The sequence below is a fragment of the Gymnogyps californianus genome, chromosome 6 (genome assembly GCF_018139145.2).
Source record: "Gymnogyps californianus isolate 813 chromosome 6, ASM1813914v2, whole genome shotgun sequence".
Classification (NCBI taxonomy): domain Eukaryota; kingdom Metazoa; phylum Chordata; class Aves; order Accipitriformes; family Cathartidae; genus Gymnogyps; species Gymnogyps californianus.
In genome coordinates this window covers 12,928,556-12,951,829 of record NC_059476.1, presented here as the reverse complement: position 1 = coordinate 12,951,829, position 23,274 = coordinate 12,928,556, and the positions used below count along the sequence as shown (strand labels likewise).

General features: G+C 38.0%; 1 protein-coding gene across 1 annotated transcript in view; it reads right to left on the bottom strand.

Moving 5' to 3' along the window:
- SORCS1 (sortilin related VPS10 domain containing receptor 1) overlaps positions 1 to 23,274 on the bottom strand; it is a 312,358-nt gene that overhangs the window by 162,427 nt on the left and 126,657 nt on the right. The window contains 1 exon segment of the mRNA XM_050898837.1: positions 16,406 to 16,505. Within this exon segment, the coding sequence (XP_050754794.1) occupies positions 16,406 to 16,505 (100 nt within the window).

Here is a 23,274-nt window from a genome sequence, read left to right as displayed (position 1 = left end):
TTGTCACACTGCATCTGTTGTCCAAATGGTGGAAAAAACAGCCAAACTCATACTGCCTGCACATCCTGCCTGGTTGCAAACACCATCAACATCCTCCAAGAGCCACTTCGCGGTTGACTTTTCTGATCCATATCAACCATTCGGTGATGGTCAATCACAGGCTAATAGCTTAGAATATACTCCCTGAAAGCAAGGGAATGCTGAGGCCCAGACAAAGAAGTGGTTTGTTTTCTTCCTGAGTTTCCTTTTAGCACGGACTCAGCATGTTTGCAAATCTCACCCTTAGAGCGGGCTTAGGCTCCTTCTTGAAAGACACTGACTGAGATGGCAGCTATACTTACATAAGAATACGTGTATGTAGCATGATTTTAGGGGCTCTAATATCACAGAAACAGAGTGAGCAGTGGACAAGTGTTGGAATCTGGAACACTCCCAGAAATGACCTAGCCACCTTAGACATTTTTTACTCATTTCTTTACTCATGACTCTGCTAGCGCTTTGCAGCATTTTCTTTTTCTTTTCTTTTATTCCTGGCTCTTGTTTACTACATCTGTAACCACAGCCTCAATCTGAACAGCTAATGGCATGATTCTAATTACAGGGTCAAGTAAACAGGCAGGTTGACACAGCTAAAAAATAATACATCTTTTTTTACTTTGCTGCCTCTGGGTTTGTGTGTCTCTCCTGTGACAAGCATAGTACATGCTGCTAGCCAGTTAACATGCACTGCTTGATCATTATCAGCCACTAGGAGAGAAAGAAATGCTTTTATAAACCTTCTTTGGCTGTTTATTTAGAGGATGTGAACTGCAGAGATACTGTGGGAAGGAAAGTACACCTACCCAGTATAACTAGTGATCATAGCTACAGGCTTTAACTGTATGCTAAATTCACCTCAGATGAATTTAATTTACTGTCCAAATTCTGCCTGTAAGGATGACCCTTCCGATTTCATTTTGTTGTAACGGAAAAATGTTTATTGCAATACATGACCTGTATAACAGATAGTAAAAGGACCAGGGTTACCCATCAAGCTTAGATCTGTGATGTCAGTGAGTTAATAGCATATACCTGCACTCATGGTAAGGTTAAAACTGAAGAGGGACTTTTTAATTACCTAGAACTGGAATTAATAGCTCATTGAGATATACAAGGCAACTCACATGTTTCAAAGTAACTTTTCAGGCTACCTGCAAAATCAAGAAAATGGTACATACACTCCTAAGACATTTAAAAATGCTTTAATGGAAATCCCTGTCTTAGTATGGCATGAACCCAGGTGCCAAGTCCAAACCTCTAGTATCTGCTACCTCCCTCCTAACGCAGCCAATGACACCTCCGTGAAGACAGGGTGGGAAATTTCTCAGAGTAAGGCAATTGTTTCCAGAGAACTGTTACACACTGGCTTTTCCTAGCTGTCAGAGCAGTAGCTTAGTATCAGAGAAACCGATGTGGAAGTTAAGCAAAAACCCAAACTCAAACCAACTCAGCTAGAAAGGCTTACAGAAGGTGAAAACACTGCTTCTGTAACAAAAATGTGATTACAAGCTTCAGGCCAAAGTCAAACATTCTTTAGACACCAATAACCTCAGGTCAGGTACTACTCAACCCCATAAAGCCTATGACATATTTTGTTCTATTATTGTTCGTTAGAAAGAGGTTCTTGGACCTTTTTTTCCCCTCCACCATCATCTTCAATGGTTCTTTTCAGCTATGAAAGAAACTTAGCAAGCAAAAAGGCTGAGGTGAGTTCTACCTCTTAGCCTTCTCAGGAAAGCCTGAATACAGGAAAGCCTCAACACTTCAGTTTCTTTTTATGTTGGCTATAATGAATCAAGGTTGTTTTTATCCCCCATATAAAAAGACTTAATAATTAACTGGCGTTGCTTTGGACTTGTGATGTTAAAGCACATAATGACACAGATGATAAACTGCCTCTTTATCATGCAAACCTAGTTGCCTCCTGCTGGCTTCATATGACAGAAAGTCTGCATTCATCCCTGGGGGGTTGCCTCCTAAGTCATAATCTTTTACTTACCTCTTCCGATGGCCAGGGGAAAAAAAAAAAAAAAGGAAATAGGTAGGGGTTTTAGTTTATCCCTAGGGAAATTTCAAACCCTTCTATAAAATACTTTTTATTTTTACTTTTCGATATTTTTTATTTCCCCATAATACATGAAATAGTATCTAGCAGGGCTTGACAAATCTGTTCCTGCAGTTAATAAAGCCCCCAGTTCAGAAAGTTTTATTTTTCCAGGTTTATTAGACATAAAAATCAATCTTGAGCCTGATACACATCTAAAACAACCTTCTGGAACTGGCAAAAGCAAATAAGCAAATAGAAGGAGCATTAAAAGTCCAGAACGCTATAAAGCACTTTCAGTATTTCCAATTATTGGTAGTCTTGTTCTAGGGAAGATGGTGGAAAAGTGGTTCTCTGAATGTGCAGAGAGATAGAAACCTTAAGATAAAAGGTACATGTGAAATCAAAATGCACAGCAACTCTTTCCTAGGACCTAGGATTCTCCTTGGACCAGCAAGGAAACGTTTATCTCTTGTTCCTTCTCAACAGTGAAGCTACTCAGTGGCTGTTCACAGGTTTGGTTCATTTAAATCCCATCTAGTGGGGAAAAAAAGGACAGTTTCAAGTCACTGTGAGGAAGGAAATTTAATGTTTCATCAAATTCCACTAAAGGAAGAATATGGGCCCAGGAAAAGCATTGTTCATAATTCTAGTTATTCAAGTTACCACACAGAGTTTTGTAGGTGAAGCAAAAATTAATTCTTGGTCTTACCCACACACATTCCTAGAACCACCTGTGACTTATCTAAGTCACCAAGTGTAAAGTTATTTGGTGCCAGCTGATAAATAAAGGTTTTGATGATTATTCGACTTGGACATGAAGGCACAGAAATCATTCTGCACAAAAAGTGTCGAAGTATGGTCCATTAACTTACTAGAATATTAAAAGACTTGAGCAAAACAAGTGAATTAGCAACCAAAACAGGCTGCTTTATACCAAAAACAGGAAACAAAAGGAACCAGAATTTGCTCTATAGTTATCAGACAAGGAGATACTGCCAGGTATTATACTGGCTTATACACAACATGGCCATTTTCTAAGCAAGTCAAATTCTCTTATAATTAGACTTGTGCAAACTGATAGACACTAGATTTTTCAGAATTCTCCATCATCGTAATGATTTAGAAACCTCTGGACAACTTACCAATGTCTCTTTTATACCCAGCCATCTATACCATAAGCCTGTATATTATGCTGGTCTTAAAACTGAATTGCCTTCTGTGACAAATATCAAGATAACCATAACTTCTTTCCTTAAGAAGTGTTGAGAGTTTGGCAATAGGTTGAACATACAAAGTTTTCATACAACCTCAAAGATCCCAAACAAGAAGAGATGACCAAAAGCAGACACTTGAACACATTTTTCAAAATCTTGATTTTTCACAAAAAACATATTCTGGCAGATGTCTGACTAGCTCTCCAGACAGACATCTGCAACAGAGAAAAAAACCTCCATACTCAATCAGCAGTCGCTTCTACCCTCAAAAATTCCAACTGAAAGAGGAAACATAAGTTGGTGGAAAAACTTAATAAGCACGAAAGTATAATTTTACAGCAAGAATTTTAACCACAATATGCAGCTTTGCAACTAGTACTACAGTATTCACAGTCTTTTTTTCTAGTGGTTTGTAATGCAAGAAAGGACAGGCCTTGAGGCTCAAGACACTTGACAGGTACGCAGCTCTCCACCTTTCTCCCCTCAACTTTCAGAGCACAGTAGTTAAGTACTAGTAAGGCCCACAGCGTATTTGTCCTTCAGTTGCTAGCAAATCTCTGCTGTAGAAAAACTGGAGCACATTAGCTGAAGGAAGAAAACAAAAAGAGGAAGCAAGCAAGCCATGCCATCATGTGAAACATATCTGTTCTTTCACTTGGATTTTTTTTATACTCCTGATAACAAGTGAAAGAGAGATTAATTTAAAAGCTTCATTAAAATTATGTTGTTTTCCCCAAACTATATATATTATACTTATGGTTTGGAATTTTCACTCTTGCTATCTTTAGCAAAGTTTCAGTAATAAATACAAGGACATGAAAACCCAACAAGTTCTACCTGGCAAAGAGCCAGAGCTCCAATTACAGCAAGCACTATGGGAATAAAAGTAATAGATTTTAATTGGTGCCCAAGGGGAAAGGTCAATCTCCTTGGAACAATGGGAGTCTTTGGTGGTAATTGACTAAATGCTGCTGTGAGAGCTTGTAAATGTCAGTAACACACTTGAAACAGTAGCAAAAGGAAAGGTTTGGCATCTTGGAACATATGGAAAAGTTTTGCTGGTAGAGGTATTATAAAAAGAGAATGATGAAACACTTTAACAAGGGACGTGACTTGGAAGATAGCTCTCAGCTCCAAGGTTTGAAATGCCAGACATATTTCAAAAGGTATGGGAGAAATTTATTTATTTTCAAGATAAAAAAGGAATATTGCAGTGCACACTGGTGTTAGACACACAGGGGTCTGGGGCAGCAGATGATTTATGAACTTTGCCCCCTGCTACATTGGATGACTTAAGCTTCCTCTATCCCTCTGCAATGACCTAGTGCTACTCTTCTCCCAAGCAGGCTTTGAATGATGTTTCCTTCTTTCCTTTCTGCTCTTTTTTTGTGGTGAAAAGATTTATTTTTTTTTAGCAATACAAATGAAGGGTACAAACTTGCATGGATGGGATGCAGTTTGGGATTCCCTGCCAGAAAGGAATGGTATAAAAGGAGATCAGATCTTCCAGAATTACATGAATTAGGAGAAAAGATGACTTTGTGGCTAGGATTTCAACCAAAATCCTGTGTTTAGGTCCTGTCTTTGCAGCTGATTATTTTCTGACCTTAGCAAAACATACAGTTGATCTCATTCATAAACTAGGACTGACAATATTTCTTCTCAAGTACCTATTAACACAAAATGACCAAAGGTCTCGATGCAGGCAGAGAAACTGTTACACTTTCTTCCCCAGTTGATACTGTCTGGCTGCCTTTGGTTGATCTGCAATTGTTCTTTACTTTCTGGGAGCTGAACAACATTATGTTAGGGAGGGCATATGGATGTGTTTGCATTTCTTCCCTAAGTGACAAAAACTAACCACAGACTGCTGTCCTTCAGGTTTGCTATGCTATCACATTCGTTATTTACCATCAGTAATAGTAATAAATGGGAGACAAGTTGTGCACCAGAACCCAAAGGAACTGATGCTGTTCAAACATGGAGAAAGTCTCTACCTCCAAAGTTCTTAACTTATAAATAGGACAGAACAAACTTGAGCTTGATGCAGAAGGATGAGTATTCTGCAACAATAATATGACATTAAGTTCTCAGTCCTGCATAATGTCCAGAAACAGCTGTAAACCCATTGCCGTGTCTGTTATTAAGGAACTACTAGTGGATTGTCTTCACCAGAAAGCTACATCCAGAGTAGACAACATGCTCAAGAGTAGAGTTCACAGAAAGTGTTGAAGCTATAAGCAAACAGACAGAGAGCGCCCAGCATCCACACCACGTACTCAAGACTAAATTGTCTAAAACATATTCTGGCTGAAAAATAAAACAACACACCAAAATAACGTTCAAACTTTGTGCAATTTGCTGTGCAAAGGAGCCCTAAAACAGGGAAAGGTGATTTTTTTAATCTTTTCTGCTGAAGACATACCTCCTAATTTTGGAGCAAGTTTAGTCATCAAAAAAATGAGGCAGGTTCTGTTGTTAACTGCGCATTTTCATGGAGAATATACCCCATTGCTTTCTATCTGTATCTTTGGTCTATCTGTGGGGGAAAAAAAACCATCGATACAAGCATATAAGCATCTCATCATTCAGCAGGAGAGACAAAACCCTGAAAAATGCCTGCACATAGGGAATTTGGGATGCAAGGATCAGATCACAGTTTATTCTCATGTTTCTTTGCACGTATTCCTGAAGACTGTCTTCCCAAGGGACTAATGTCTGAAAGTTCTTGCTACATCTAAATTGCTCAGCTATCGTAAATTACTTAAACTTCCAGTATCATTCCCCTCTCTTTTTCCATTGCCATTTGTTGTCCACTGAATTCCCTTCTAATTCTCCTTATTTCCTCTGATGAAGGAATTAGGTGTATGGGACTGGAGACTGTGCAGAGGTTTTATGTGTACACAGAGGCATACAGAGACCTAAATACATATGTGCAGAGGAGAATTCAGTGTTTTACTGTATTGAAATTGTTAAGGGCAGACTTTTAACAATGAAAGAATCAGCAAAGTGATTAAGAATGTAATTTAAGTATCATTATTAAGTTCCATTGTTTTCAGTAGGATTTATCTTGGTAAATCTCTTAAGAATTTAAAAGTGGAAATGTTTCAAAACAGAATGATTTTAGCTTTTCACCCCCAAAACATTGTCAATTTAACGTTAATCTCTTCAAGACACAAAAGCCTGGGATGACCTCAGCAGAAAAAAAAAAAAAAAAGGTTTGAATAGGAATAAGTGCTTTCAAGCAATATGAAATTTTTCTTTCTCTAAATAGCAAAATCCATTATTCATAACATTCTATATGCAATAGATTACTTTGTAAATTTGATTCTTTCTTGTCAAGTAACATGAATTTAAACATTTCTTATCTTTTGAAAATATTCCACCATCTCCAGTTTTTTAACTGCACTAGCAGTTTAAGAAAAAGCAACAAAACAATGTATTGGCTCCCAAATTTATGGGAACAGTTGGCCACACTCAAAATTTACTACCAAGTATTTCTCTCAAATCCTTACACGTCCTTCTTAGCAAATGTACACAAAACCCCTGTGAAGGTACGAGTGTGCCCTGAACATTCACCATGGTCTGATTATTCTCCCCTATCGATGAAAAAATGCTTGGGAAACAGTGGTCTAGGGCTTGATCCCTTGTATCAGAATACATAGTAAGAACTCCTCCGATACTTCTTTAGGAACATAATTTGGTCTACTCAGTTAATGTCAATCTCTCTCCACTGCCCTCAGCACTGTCTCCAATTATTGCCATTATCACTGCTATACTTCCTCAATAGCTTTCTCTCCTTTGCTGTCACTTATCCCTAAAAAAACCCTACCTTTAAAGAACCATTGACCACAATTCAGTACTTCTCAACATGGTAGAAGAGACTCCTCCACAAGAAAACTGGGTTTGTGAAAATTTGTGGGAGACCTGTACCCATCTGAAAGCCAAGTCATGATAAACAGAAGGATAATTCTGTGTGTTCCTACCCCCAACCTCTCTATGCTGTTATTCTCCAAGCTGTAGTAGGCATTGTATTTTCCTTGCTCCCCAAGTTATATGCCCATCCTAAACGTTTTAATTCCTTTTTTTGCTACTAATGAGAAAGAGGTGGAGAGATGGGAATCAAAAGACTCAAGAAACAAAAACGTGGATTACAGCGCCTTATTTTCAGTAAGTTTTGACCCTTGAATTCTCTGTTTCGTGTTATCTTTGACACGAGGTTTTTTTCCCTCTTCTGGCTCTGGGAAATCTCTCTGTGTCCCTGCAACAAGAAACCTAAACCTTTCACTTAGTAGCACTAAAAGGAAAAAGCTAATTTACAGTTTTTGCAATATCTTTTCCATATCAGACACTGAGTTATTCCCATTTTCTCCAAGAAGTTTGGCTGCTTCCACAATGACCTGTTACTCTCAATACAATATATAAGTCATTACTTGTTGGTCTCTAATTCTCATGCTATCTGCATACAAGTCAAATTCCACATTTTCTTAGCATCTTTTCTAATTACATCCATTAATCTTTGCCATCACTCCCCTCTCTCTGCATTTACCAGCATTTATCAAGAAGTTTCATAATCAAGAATATTTTTCTTGTTTATTTTCTTCACTTTCTTCTCCTTGTACTCCAAGTACAGCTAGACAGAAGGTATAACACTCATGTATCCTGTCATTTAGTCATTCATTTCTTCATAACAATGTATCTAGACCACAGAAGGAGTGAGCAATTGCAATCTGCTGGTAAACATGCCCTACAGATCACACTATCTGCTAATTAACAGATACTACATATGACTGTTGCAGACCTGGCAAGGGAGGGTTGAGTGCAGCGCTCCTGTGGTCGATATTCATACATTTGTTATTTTTTACATTATCAGTTCCAATCCCCAACAAACCAGCCATCATATGGTTATGCCACAGTATCATGCTATTTTTCCCTTTAAGGCCAACTTCTGAAGTCTTATAGTAACAAGAAAATTTCCACATTTCATGACCAAAGAAGTATGTTCCTACCACAACACAGCAGTGAAATGATATAAAAGTGAGATTTAGGTATGTATCTTTAATGGCTCAAAATCCAGAAGGTAAATGAAAACAATCCTGCTGTACATATTTTTAGTACAACTTTATGGGACACTGAACAAGCTGATTTTCAACTGCTCGGGGCTAGTTTTTCATAGGAAAAAAAAATCAATGTTATGGCAACTGGCTTTTTTCCTGGTTTAAACAGCCTGTCTTACTTATGGAAATGGATGGAACTACAAGTTTGACAATAAGACAGGTCTGCTCTGAATTTACACACATTCTTGCACTACCATCAATCCCAGCTCCCTGTATTTGGGCTGCAACTAACAACATATCGCTCCTCTGCTCTCTAAGCTGCTGGCATATATCTTCCCTTGCCAAAAGAGATATCATCTGTTCCAGAATATTTGGTAAATCACTGAGGAATTAAAAAGGAGTAAAAGAATTGAAGGACATTCAACAAGAGATTATCTTGCATAAATTTTAACTGTCCAGTTTGTAGAAAGCAGGGGTCAGAGTCAGAATGGAAAGAACACCTTTGAAACCCTCCTCAGCCTGGATGTATCTTAGCTCTAAAGCTGAATTCCATGGCTCATACTTCCCTACCATTAGTTTTCACACTCAGTGTGCCCTTGGAGACTTCTGAGATACAACAGCATACTGTAGTACTACTTTGAGTGGGAAAATGTCAAAACTGCCATTATTTTTGATAGGCTTACAAGAGCAGCAGTGGAATAAATGGGCTTTGATTTCACTTCATATCCAAGAAGAGATATGGATGTAGAATAATGGCAAGGGCTTTGTGTGCAATGGCTATTATGAGAGCTGTCACATACTATAGCCATGAATCAGAAAGTTTGGTAGCGAATGCTGCCAGACACTTCAAAAGTCAAAATACTCACTTTGAAAGATGAGACTCTGCCTTCACTTTGTTAACATGGACCAAATGCCTGTTAATTATTGGTTTCCCATGAACTCAGTATTAAAAACTAACAATACAGTACCAGCTCTTCAGTCACTGCCACTTTACAGGTCTTCATTGACTCCAGTTAAACTCTACTGAACTACAGCTGTGTTAGATCATATGCAAAAACATGAGGAACAATCTACTTTTCTAAACTAATAAATAAAAATTTTGGATTTATCCTTGTTTTCATATGGGGTGGGGGGCAAAAAAGACAGTCTTTTTAGAAGACTGGAAAAAAATTCACGGAAATCAAGTCTATACTTGATTATCTGGTGCACAGGTAGAAGCATTAGTCTTGAATCTAAAGATATTACAAGCAGAAGTGAAAATTGTAATATATGTATTATCACAAGGATATAAGACTTTCCAGTCACTACCGATAGTGGCTTGTAATAGCAGTAGACTTATTCCATCATTATCGCTGAACTGCAGAAAATGAAAAATTTCTTAATTCAAGGGGTGAGACATCCCTCTTTCTGTGCATAGTGAACCATTTATATGTGTATAGTGTTATCAGAAGTCCATTGAACCACCCCTGCAATCCCAGATAATAATTCTGACCCTTGTAGGTTCAGGATTTCAACTCTTTTCTGATCAGGAGGTGAAATCTTAAGCCAAAACTGCTGAATGAAACAGATTTAGACCGCTATATTTAGATAAAAGATACAAGTGAGGAAGAACCCCTGTGTTCTCCCACTGGAAGACCACTGGAGAAAAGGCATGTGTAGTGCTATCTACCCCAAACTACCTATCAGATCAGCAAAACCAGTGGATGAATCCCACTGCACATTCTCTTGACTCCCTCCCTCCAAAATACTCTCTGAAGTAAAAGATGAGGCTATGAAGAATCATTATCTGTGGTCATAGTGTAGGAGACATTTAAAACACATCTGGGGGCTTCTTCATATACCTTCCTATGCTATACAGGGTTCAATCCAAACAGACATTTTCATTTAATGAAATTTATGTTTTGATCTGCAAAACACTCCAGTACAAGGTGGTTCCTCCCTTTCAAAAGGTAAGAAAAGACTTTCATTAAATATCTCCTTGAAATCTCCTGGGCACTACATCATTTAAAAAAAAAAAAAAAACCCACAACAAAAACAAACAAAAAAAAAACCAAAAAGACCATTTACATCTGTGAGACAATGCCTTTTTGGTCTCTTATGACTGTCTCTTTGAAGGCTGCACTCACAGCCTGCAGCTAACAAGGACCTTTCCTTCCAAATGAAAAGAGGAGAGCAACAGAATAATTTATTTTATCTCTGCAAGAGTGGACTGCAATAGCACTTTGGGCTATTGGCATGACTGATCGACCGTAGACCCTGGGTCTCCCACTGTGCCTAATTTGCTAAGGATGCCATCCCTTGACAGCCACAGGATCTTGCTCAGTCTACAGTGAGGTGTGCTTAGAGTTCTGCTGAGCTCTAACCTCTCCCATATAAACTGATAGTCTTCACACTAAGATTTAGAGAGGCCTACAAGGAGGACATCACTGGAAATAACTGTTTCTCCTTGAGTAAAAAAATCAAGACCTGCCATCATATCAGACTTCTGAAAGCTTCCATGGTGAGATAGGTCAGAGAGAGGATTTTTAGAAGTGTTCCCAATCTGATTTTAGCAACTGAGGGTAGCAGCTTCTAGAGAAACAGCAATGTCAGGTGGAACTGTTCATCTCTATGGACATTTTCCCCAACTCTCAGGAGAGCAGGTGCAAAGGCCAGTGTAAAATACACAATTCTGGGTCTTACCCTTTATACAACTGGGCAGTTTACGTTCCAAAACCAGAACCTCCCTGAAGCAAATTAACTCCTCTAATACCACAGGATACAAAATAGCACTCAATCATTCCCATTTCAGCTAATAAGGGTAAATCTTCTCCTGTCTTGACTGACAGAAACATTTGCCAACTATTCTCTCCACCACCACCACCTAATGCTAGACAGAACAGAAGGCTGGGCTGCCATTCCTTTCATTTCCTTTCATTTAAAACTCATTAATAGAAATTAATTTGAAGTAGTTCGGGATCTAGCCAGCATTGAAACCCATGATAACGATAAATATCTGTCATCTTGGAGCTACACACACAACAGGACAGTGCTTAACACACTGTGATAAAGGTGCTAATCACGACCACTAAATATAAAAGAAGAGGAAGGCATCTGTAATCCATTCATCTTTAGAGGGAAAGAAAAGAGGACACTATACCGCACAGCAATTAAAATCTGAACAGTTGGAGTAATAAAGGGAAAATTCAAGGCAGGCCTGTAGAAAGAAAGGGGAGAGAAAACAAAACAACAAAAAAACCTAACACAAAAATTCAAACCCACAGGAAATATCTGATGTACTAGTCCTATTAATAGCATAAAAGTTGCTAGCAGATACTATCATGCAGCATTTTATTAATTAACTGGAGATACACAGCTACAAGGGGTTTGAAAGTACAAAGAACGAATGGGCTGCACAAACTGGCTCTTTGCAAAGAACACAGTGTGCTTCGTACAAGGATACAGTGTCTGAATTAGCCAGCAGCACTTTTTGAGTCAAAGAAAACCTCTAGTTAAACCAATTGTGGAGTCACCACCACCACTCATTCACTTTTTATTTGCATAGTTCTATGATTTTCCATGCAATGCTTAAAAGCAACCTATCTGAAAGGCTTTTATAAAGAAAGACCATAAAACTTAGTGCATGTGAGTTTCTAGGAAAGTGAATGACAAACTTTTGCGAAAATCGATTTTCAAGATATCAATGTGGATTTCTATTTGTTTAATTTTTAACTCACCAGTACATTATTCCCAAACACTATTTCTTCATGTCAAAGCATTTAAATCATTTTTTTTCCCCTCACAAAAGGCTCGATGAACCTAACAAATAAACCGATGTTGACATACCTAAGCCTAGGGATTTATTGTACATTGAAGATTCTCTCTTCTGGAGACTTGTTGACAAATACTCAGGCTCTGTGTCTTTTGCAAGATCCATGCGTTACAATTTTTTTTCCCCTTGATCTGTGTCATCAGTCATACGACCAGGTAGTACAGTAATTCAGTGAAAGGAGAGAATACTGAAAAACAGGGTTTCCACCTCTCTTATTGCCAGGTCTTACACATCGCTATGTTAATCACCATTTTCTGTAATTTTCTTAAGAAAAAACTGTAATTCTGAAAAATACCAAGCAACAGCAATAGGTCATCAGTTTAAATTGTAAATAACGGTTGACTTTGTTCTCATTTTTATTTTCAAAGCACCCTTTTGTAATACGACATTGCCTGCAATGTCTGGTTAAAGGATTTAATTTTGTTCAATAAAGAGACAAGAATTGGAAGTCGGAAGCTTTTAGAAAGAAATTGGCATTCATAGACTCTGGAAAGCTCTGCAAATCCTGTTTATTTATAGATACATTTTTTTTCTAAATGGAGAAGAGCAAATAAATTATAACAAAAAAATTTATTCAACACATGTTGCTGTTTGTTCTTTTCCAGAATGTGAAAATCATCAGAAATTCATTAACAAATCTATTAATTATTTGAATAAATCCAATTACATGCATTCTACAGTTCATTGTTCCAACTACTCTGCTTTGCAAGGAACAGACAAGACTACAGGATACACTTGTTTTTTTCATTAGAAGCAATCAGTCTTGAGTCAGCAAAGTTCAACATTTACCTTCTGTTTCAATGGGACTATTCCTAAAAGTTAAGCATGTGCTAAAAAGATTTTTTTTTCAAAAGAAGGCAGCTTCAGTAAGTTAAGTACATGCTGGCCCCACTAATTAATTACTGTTGTAGCAAGGTCTCTTGTCCAATATCTTCAAGACAAAAAATGCACCATTTCTTTTCTACTACTGAATAAGCCTTTTCTCTCTGCTAAGGAAATGCCTTGCAGAACAAAGAACATCAAGGGCTGCAGGTGCAGTCAGAAAAATCACTTACCACATATAACAAATATTTAGGGAAAACAGGCTGTTAGCATTTGCCCAGTATTAACTGCAGCAGTGTATAAACCCTTCACACAAACAGTATGAGTGTTATAAAATTCATGAATTTTAGAATAGTTGAGTCCTACATTTAAAAAAAAATGTCTGCAGCTACCCACCCAGCTCACATTAGTGAAACAAGATGCAACTTTTAAAGTAACCAGAGTTTCTCACAGTGTTATCAGAATTTCAGGGGGAGAAAAAAAATCAGGTCTCAGGATCCACAGGTTTTTGCTGAAAATGTTCTTGGTGGCAAAATTTGTAAATATATTTCCTTCTGCTTTCCACTCCACAGCAGGTATGATAAAGAACCTGAGTTTTAGTATTTTTGCTTTCCCTGTGAAAGTATTTTTAGCATGGAAATATAATATAGCTCTACATCCTCTTCCCCATGCCCTCTTAATGACGGGGGACTAGCTAAGGTGCCTAAAGTTAAATGTTTATTGGAGGAATGGCCTGATGTTCTACAGAAATAGCATTAGCAGGACCTTCAAAAGCTCTCCCTGCAAGCCTAATTCTGCTCCTCCTGAAGTAAGTTTTGGAAAATTCAATCTTAGACTATTACGTAGGTCCTTTCATCCCAGGTGTTGCAGCTTTCCTCTGGCACTGTCCCGTATTGATTATAGGCCAACTTTAGTGCAGTCTACTGCCAGAACAGGCAGTTCCACCCTTCCACCTGAAAGCTTTTTCATCTCTTCTATTTGTTTTTTGAGCTGGAAAGGGATTAGTTTTCAGGCAGATTACTCCTCAATCCAGCTCACCAGATGGCTACACAAACAAAGGCAGCAGTGTGAGAAAAGGAGTGGGAAGGCGCAGCCAGAGGTGGTGAAGGATTTTCAGAGCCAGTCTGCACTTAAGTTGGCTTAACATGCTTGCAAAACCCTTAGTTTCTTCTTGGGTTTCTCTGCACCACAATAGCTAAGGGATCATGCAGATTTTGCCCAGCTAAAACCCTTCTTAGTTCTAGAGAACAGTATTATTACTCTCCAACAAACATCAGGCATGATTATATATGTACCCTCCACACCACAGTTGCTGTGCCAGGAGACCAACCTTTCAAATCTCAAATCTGAAGGACATTTGAGTGATCTGATAATTTCATTCTTTAGTTTCTAGTGAAAAGCTTCGTATCTTCATTGGGTCAGCTGCAATGAGATGACATCTCTCCACTAATTTGGGACCATTTAATCCCAATTTAATCTGACTTCCATCAGGAGACTTGAACCCATGCTTTTTTCTTGTTTTGATTATGATCATTTATCTCTCCACCCCTAAACCTTTTTCCAGTCTTGTATAATCATAGCAAAGTAGGTAGGTATGACTTATCAATCAGGTGGCATTACAAAGGTAAGTGGTAGCCAACTTCTTTTTTTTCTGAGGGTCTTCCAGCAAAACCTAAATTCATCAGAATAGATAAGGACTGGAATTCCACAGCTACAATCCATTAATCAGAATACCATTAAGAGAGCACTTGATATCTGTCTTGTTAAGACCACATAGGTGGTCTGCTATGCCAAGAGGCAGCTACCTGTAGCAAGGAAGTGGAATGCATGATCCCAAAAGTCCGCTCTAGTTTTATGTTCCAGTGTTTGCAAACACTGTTTTACCAGGGGAAGGAAGAAAGTCCTTGAACATCAGTCAAAGGTTCCTTGGTTATGAACAAAACATTATTCACAGGCTCAGACGGAGTAGAGAGTAGGATCAAGTATACCCTGTCACATGTCTACACCTCAGCTGGTGGTACAGACTTCCACTTACAGTCAATTGGAGAAAAGTAGGTGACGTTAGGATATGATTTGTATCATCCTAGAGTCAATTTCTTGATAGGTCAAATGACTCATGCCTAGAAGTGCCTGTTTCTTTTGAACAGAGAGTTAAACATGAACTACAAGAGAACAAAGCTAAGCATTGTCCTCTCTGGTTAGGACAAGTCCCTCTTCTTTCACAGTCTGTCTTAAAGAATACATAAATGTTTCAGTATAATGAAAACAGCATCATAGTGACCTTAGCTGCCCAAATATACACTGCCTCCTTTAGAGGTGAGTCTTCACTAGCATTTTCTGCTGATGCAATTCAGTTTTGCCTGTAATAACTTGAACTATCCACTAGGCCAGAAAGCAAAGAGAGAAAACTACTCTAGCCAGGTTTGTATTCCCTCTGGTAAAGAGCTGGAGTTGGGCCTTCCACCCACTGCGTGTGCACTGTAGCCTCACAGCTAATAAGTGAAGAGGACAATGGCATCACCACTGCCATTTATTTAATCATGGTTTTATTTTATTTTCATTCATTTTTTTTCTGGACCAACATATGAGGAAATCTGAAATGAAATTGCTAGTAATTTCAGGATGATTTAAACTACTTTTTAGTTTCCACACCAAAACACCAGTAGTGATGATTGCCTATCACCAAATATGAGAGTTAAACCCTTTTTTAAACAGCATATGAAGGAGAGTCTTTAAACACAATATGGTTTACTAGCAGATCCACGTTAGCATATGTGAGAATACAAGTCTTCATCATCATTATGAACTGCGCTTTGTCACATCCTATTGCATACCTCCAAATTACAAAAATTTTGTCAAAAATGTATCTCAAAGAAGGTATCAGATTCCTTTTCTGAATATGTCAGCGTTATAAATTCTTAGTAAATTGTTAGTCAGTAGGGTGCTTGCATGATTAAAACCTTCTGGGCTTCAGAAGGCATTTTCTCTGCAGGAATTTGTTAAATCCTGTTCAGTTCGCTATTGGGAGCACTTAAAAGACAAATAATGTTACATACAATCTGGCCACTGTAAATGCATTTCTGCCATTTTAATGAGTCTCTCTCACTTTCAGACAACAAAATCATCACCGTCCAGAAGGTAAGCAAACAATTAAATGCATGATACCTATTAAGCCTATCCATTTAATGGCCATCTTTTTGCTAATGTATATTCCCTAAAGTACACTGGTAGGTAGTATAGATGGTACAAGTAGCTTATATTTTGGTAAAGCTATGTATTTTTTCAAGGGGAGGGAGACAGAAAGAGAGAGTTTCCAGCCATTTAAATAGCAACAGATATTGAGGAAATTGGGAGAGATCACCAGGACAGAAATTGCATCACAAAGTCAAAATGAGCCAACCACATTATCACCTACCTTACGTTTGTTTGTTGGACAGACATACAAGTAGCTCAAAATAGTCTTCAGGCCAACTTTATCATTCAGTTTCTCATACGTTGTCCCATAATCTGTTGACCTACAATTCAAAGAGAGATTTTATAAGTACGAACACTTAATCACAAAACCACAAGTCACTTCATAGAATGGTTAGGGTTGGAAGGGACCTTAAAGATCATCTAGTTCCAACACCCCTGTCATGGGCAGGGATACCTTCCACTAGATCCCTTGGCGACTTTTCAATAGAAGTCATGCTTTACATAGTGGAATAGCTCTCTAGAGCTTTTTGAATGATTCATGTAGTATATAATGATACTTAATTGTATACACACAGCATCATGTGAGTGCTTATAATTTGCATTTAAATTAGATTAGGAAAAATTAAACCAGCATCTTCCCAAAGCATTTTAAAATAAACATGTACAATAAGAAATGCTAAATTCTGCATATAGAAGATGATAATGATTGTCAGAAATGCCAAATAGCAGACAGCAAGAGACTAAAGTTATCAGTTCATTGTGTACTCCAAGCTTAGACTAATTTTGTTAAGATGAAAGTCTTTTCTCAGCATATTCCAAAGTAGCTGCTCCAGCTGACTGTTCAGTGAAATTGGAGTTCAGTTTTCTACAAAAAACATTGATGTCCTTTTGAAAACCTAACTGCATGAGCATTACACCTACAATTTATATGTTTTTTTCATATAGACACATGTGCTTTATTCTTGCTTTAAGAGCCACCATTCAATAGAGAAAATAATGTATTTCTGATATGAGGGTTGCCCATAGAGACACTGACTACATGTCTTTGGGAAGAACAAAACAAGTGAACAAACACGACTGTGCAGAGTTCCTGTAACATCTACTCTTAACATGTGACTGAACCAAGATCAATTATCAGCAGAGGTTTTGTTCATTATGCAGCTCATGCTTGCCTGAATCATGTCTTAGTATCCAGGAGATTTAGATAATCAGCCCAAGCCAGTACAGTTGGTAACCACAAATTGCAGAAAAGTGACATGTATGTCAGTAACAGAGACATTTAAAAGTATAACGTATTCTTGCAAATAGTAAATCTGCATCTTGTCTTTAAAATGTACAAATGGGTCCATATAGAACTTCACTTGCAAGCAGTAACATGAATTTTCCCTTCTGCTAATCACTCCAAAACCAGTCATGCTAAAGTAAACCCTAGGCACCCGTTATTTCCAGGTTCTCTCCTATCTGGGAAACAATGGCTAAATTCACAAAGGTATTTAAGACACTTAATGTCTACAAATTATTTTTTTTTCTCGCAGAATGTGGAGGGTGTTAAATTTCTGAATCTGGTTCCATACCTACATTCGTACCACAGCTTCTGGGATTTCAGATTTTGCAATCAGTACATGAATAAAACAAGAAAGCAGCAGCTTGGTGTTTTACCCATTAAGATAACTTGCACTAAAATGTGGATTTGCATTAAAGTTGAGTCTTTCTATTCAGGAACTTTATCAAAGCATTTGCATGTATCTGTCCTGGTCATGTAACAATTGACCTATGGTTTATGACCATAGCTTTTTCCCTTTCTTTCCTTTCTCTCCTTTCCCCCGATAAACACATGCATCCCTGTGTGCATATATGACCTTTGTTGGTTAGAACATTAACGTCAATTTCTCATCTATTGATTGATCTTTCCCTTTATAAGGTCATCTCTCTAAGGAGCACATATAAACTAACCGAGCTATTTCCTCAGTGGACTGAGGAGGAGGATACTGTTACAGTTATTTCTGTTACTGAATATTTCACAGATGTTCCAGCATTCAGGTGAAGGGAGCCACAGCAGGATGCTGAATACAGCCCTGCCAAGGACTGCTGGTTCACTTTGGCTACCTCGTCCACCTCACCACCCAGCCTTCTCAGAAATTAATATTTCTGTTGTGGTCTGCCTAAAAAACAAAGCCTATCCTTAGCGAAGTTTGGGCTGATAAAGACACATAAAGAATGTAAGGACTAAATCTGACCTGCTGAGTTCGGAAAAAATATATTAATGAAGTAATGCAGCTCTTCTTTATACTAGTGACAGTGATTTCAAAATGGGACCCTTCAAATGGGGATAGGAGTGAAGAAAATCTGACACACAAAACTTGCTTTGAAATTGTTAAAGAAAAGCAGCCAGTACCCCTGCCACAGCACAGGCAAACAGATGTTGAAGACCTATTGCAAATGATAACCTTAGTCAGAATTGCCAGCCATTTCTTACTTCAAATCTCTAGGCAATTATTTTGCATTCATAGCTTTATTTACAGGTGGCATTATATACAGATGGAAGCATGTGCTTCTGTCAACATCTATAAAAGCAACTAAAAGATTGGAAAGCTTAGAAAAACATCATTTTTTGCAGATGAACAAATACACAAGCAATCAAAGGAGTTACTATTAGATCTTACTCTCATTATCATGTTCTAAACTAGCAATAGCCAGTCTTTCTACCTGCCCAGTTACAAGTTGTTGTTTCTCTTACACCACTTTACAATTACCCTTAATTTTAACAGAGAAGTAAATGTTATACAACAGTAGATAGGCACCTAGAAGTGCTTTAACACAAAGAAATGGTGATAAAGACACACACACAGAGCAACAGAACAAAAGAATTGTATCAAATGAAACACTGCGTACACGTGAAGCCTCTGTTGGAATCTAACCCAGGGGTATCACCAACCTGCATTCATCTTATTCCTATTATATATATGTATACAAGTACGCATCGATTAGCAGCCTGAATAATGAGTTCTTCATTTGTCTTATTAAATGAGTGTATAAAGCAGCATGAGACTCCTAACTCATGAAAATGTATCATGTGTGGTCCAGGAAGCCAGCCTAACCTAGAAGTGTTGCAAAAGACAGATGCACCTCAGCAGGGTGTCGGCAGTAACGATGGTGTAGGATCAACAAATTCTATCCCAGTTATCTGAAGGGGAACAGATATGTATCAACCAACATCTCCCACACTTTGTGTGGTACGCTGCTTCTCTGAAGCCCTGCAGAGAAAACTCAGTTTTAATGCATCTGTATAACATGAGCAGAGCAAGAAAATGCCTGGATAAATCATCTGAAAGGACTAAACCTAGGACCTGTAGAGCTGAAAACACAAAAATGAAACCCTATACCTTCTGAACCATCTGCTGAAAAGCCACAGCTACTGAAATAACTACATGTAAATAAGTGAACAGTAAACCCTGTTTTATTAGCTCTTGTGTAGACATGCATGTTGCAATGGTTTCTCAAATTGTTTGGGGGGAGGGGGGTGTTTATACATGTTTCATCAAATTAATTTAAATCCCTGCATAAATTGTTTCATTTTGGCTTGATTTGGCTTGGTACAGTTACAGGCTAAGTCAAAATAAGTCCAGCTGAGTTTGAAAAAGAAGGTCCGCAGAGAGATACGATATATGTGCAAGTCTAAATATGGAAAAAAATAGATATGTGTTAGGACATTGTGGATGTTACTGAAACGCAGATGACACTTAGTAAAAGAATAATATTCAGAACAGAGTATTTAGACTCTATTCTGAACTTCACACTTGTCCCATCATTTTAGTTGTAATTGCTTCCATTAAATCCATCCCAAATTTTACCAGTAGCTGTTTAGAATCAGACTCCCTATTTTTTCAGTGAAGCAGAATGATTTCTGCAAACACCTTAGAAGATAAACATTTTAATTATTACTAGTTCATTTGACAGTATAAAAAAATACCAAAACTGTGGGACTGAAGCTCTGACTTCCCTGACTAATAAATTAAAACAAAACTAGAAACATGTAGAATAATTTATATTTTGCAAACTATTTGCAAGAAAGTTGACATTTAAATAACTTCATTATTATTCATTGACAGGGCTTTTCCTTCTCCTCCCGTCAGGGTAAATGACATTTCTATTACAGTATTATAATAAACTCCTGCACATTTTAAATAAAGTCACTGAATTCCATTAGTCCACCTACTGTCACGAATATATCTCAATCTATTCCTACCAATATTTCACAATTATAATAGGCATTCTGAATCAACCAGTAACATGAACCCTATGGAAATTTTCTTCTTTCTCAAGAAGCACAGGCTGAAATTCAGAGGACTGTCAGTTTGAATATATAGATTAAATAAATTCCCTAGCAAGTTGCTGTTCACTCTCCTTTGTTACAAATTTAAGGTTGTCTGTACTTATTTTACATAAGCTGCTGAAGACTTGAAGAATCAACCAGTTGATTGTTTGGTCAAGGTTTCTTTTGCAACAAGAACTTTCTGGAAGACTCCATGAGACAAAAGAAAAACATTACATGCAGACTTTAAGCTGTGTAACATCATGTCTCCTGCCTATGAAGAGTGCAGCTTTCTTCCCATAAAAGGCATATTTTAACAGATGAAGTTCCTTGTTATAACACACATCATTAAGAAGTGATCACTAATTGGGACCATTTACTATGTTTTTTTTCTTTTTCCACCATTTACACCTGGTTTTCACATATTAACATGACTGCTTCCCCCACCTCCACCATGAGAAGATTGTCTGTGTATCATGTCCTCACCCTCCTTCCTCCACAGTTTAATTTGCTGCTCTAACTGCTGTCCGAGTGGCAGCCAGCCCTGGGAGGCAGGACCAGAAGCATCTGTAATGTGGTTAGGGAGCAGCAGAGCAGGGCAGCCCGTCGTGACCAGGAGCAGTGTGAAGAGATAGGCTCTAGCCTGTTTCTCCTTCTGCATGTGAATTCACCCCTAGCAGAAGTCACATATTTTAAGTAAGAAACAGCAATGACTATTAGATCATCTGTTCCAACCTCCCGCATAACTACGTTTGCCACCTGGTTTGTCTCCAAAGGGACTGGCCAGTTGAGCACAAGATTTGCCAGTTGCTATTGTATTAATCTCTAGATGAGCAGAGTTTTGGATAGAAGGCTTTCAGCTCACAGAAGGCAGAACTATGGAGTCACAGACTGCACTTACAAAAGGCTTTCACTGAACAAGTTTTCAAATAGAGGAATAACTAAGATATTAAAAATGATCTTTCACATCTGAATGTGAAAAATACCAGAGCTGGTAATTCTGGAGAATATTTGTATTCTTGTGTGCAATGTTTTAAGCCTGTTTGTAAACTCTGCTGTAGAGCTGTTGACTTTTGCATTCTTTCTTTCTGGAGATCTTTCTAGACTGAGGTGCTATTCCCTCATCACTTAAATTGAAACTCTTTCCTTCATGGTTTTATAGCCAAGTAGTAAAGTTTTCCATTGATTTTTGCCATGCCGCCATGTTTCACAAAAGCTAGTAATGTCAAAGTCTTCTTCAACAGCTAACCATTTAAGTTCACTTGTTCTTCCTATTAAGCCTTTCACAAGCCATTGATAGATGTCACTTTTGGTCTGATGCCTGTTTGGATTTAACTCTATGTGTAACCCTAGTATTTTTTCCAGAAAGTAATAATGTCTGATCTCAGCTTCTCTCTCATGGAAGAACTGGAGTTTTTTATCCCATTCTTTATTTTCATACAAAGTTACTCTTGCTTTACAAATTACCTTGCTTCAACTAGATGCTTCTCACCACTGACTGTCTTTCTAACTCATTGTATAAATAATTCCCCAAGGCCTTGCCCATTTCTGATGGGAACTGTTTGCCTAGCTCATAGAGACTGACACATTTTGAGGGGATTTTTACATCTCCACATTGAAGAGCAATTGCAAGATGTAAAACACAATGAATCCTGTGTCTGTGGACACAGTTTCCTTGCAGCAAAGAGGCAGACCTTACCCTCATTTGTAAAAGTTTCTCTCCTGAGGTCACACTCTGGATGGCTACCAGTCCCCCCGCCAGCACACAGGTTATCACATTAGAAAGTCTGGGGAATTTTTCCCATAGACTTTTTAAGGCAGGACACAAGATTTTTATTTAAAACTCCTGTATCCCACTGAACAGCCCAGGCTTTTCAACACTGAACTGATTCATGTCCCTGACACACTGCCTCTGCTAAAGGCCCTTCTGCAGCTTGGGAGCAGCCATACTGTGTCTTTACACCTTCCCTGGTCTCCTCTTCCTCACTTTATTAATGAATCTTGGCTGATTTTCAGCTATAGCTCATTTGCTTTAAGCAGGGATTAAGCTAAAGCAAAGCTAGTTCAGAGGGCTTTTTTTGCCTTCATAAGAGTTTGGTTCAAGAGGGCAGTGTTAAGTGGTCTGACAGCAGTGACAAGCCAAAGAGCTGGTTAGCATTTCTTTAAATGTCTGTAATGGCACTGCACATGTCACAGCATTAAAACACTTCAAATTTACCCTGGCAGGTTGAAATTAACTTTTAAAGACATCTTGGGGTAAAGAAAAAGAAGAGATTTCAAAACTCAAGGGACCCACGTCTCACTCCCTAAGTGAACACATTTCTGATTACTCCTTTCTCATGAGGCCCTCAGCAGGCTGGCAAGTATTACTGTTCCCACTTTCTAGGTGGGGAAAATGGAGGCGAAGACTAGATAACTAATACTGCATTTGAAGGAAGTCTGTGACAGAGCCAAATGCAAGTCCCTTCAGGCTCCACTGACTTCCCACTCCACCCTGACAACATAAGTTTTCTGGGGTTTTGTGTGTGTAAATAAGGATTGGAAAGAGCCTTAATATCCATGTCAAAAGGAAGAAATACAAGATTAAACACGGTTTAAATGTGCATTTTAAAACAGATTTAAGACTCCATTTTGAAAATGTCTTGCTTCCAGTTTGAGTTGTGACTGTAGATTTTACTGGAAATGAAGTTATGAATTTTTCTATGAGTTTACCAAAATATGTATTTTTTTTTTCCCTTACAGAAAGAATTTTCTCATCACAAAACAGTTTCCCACCT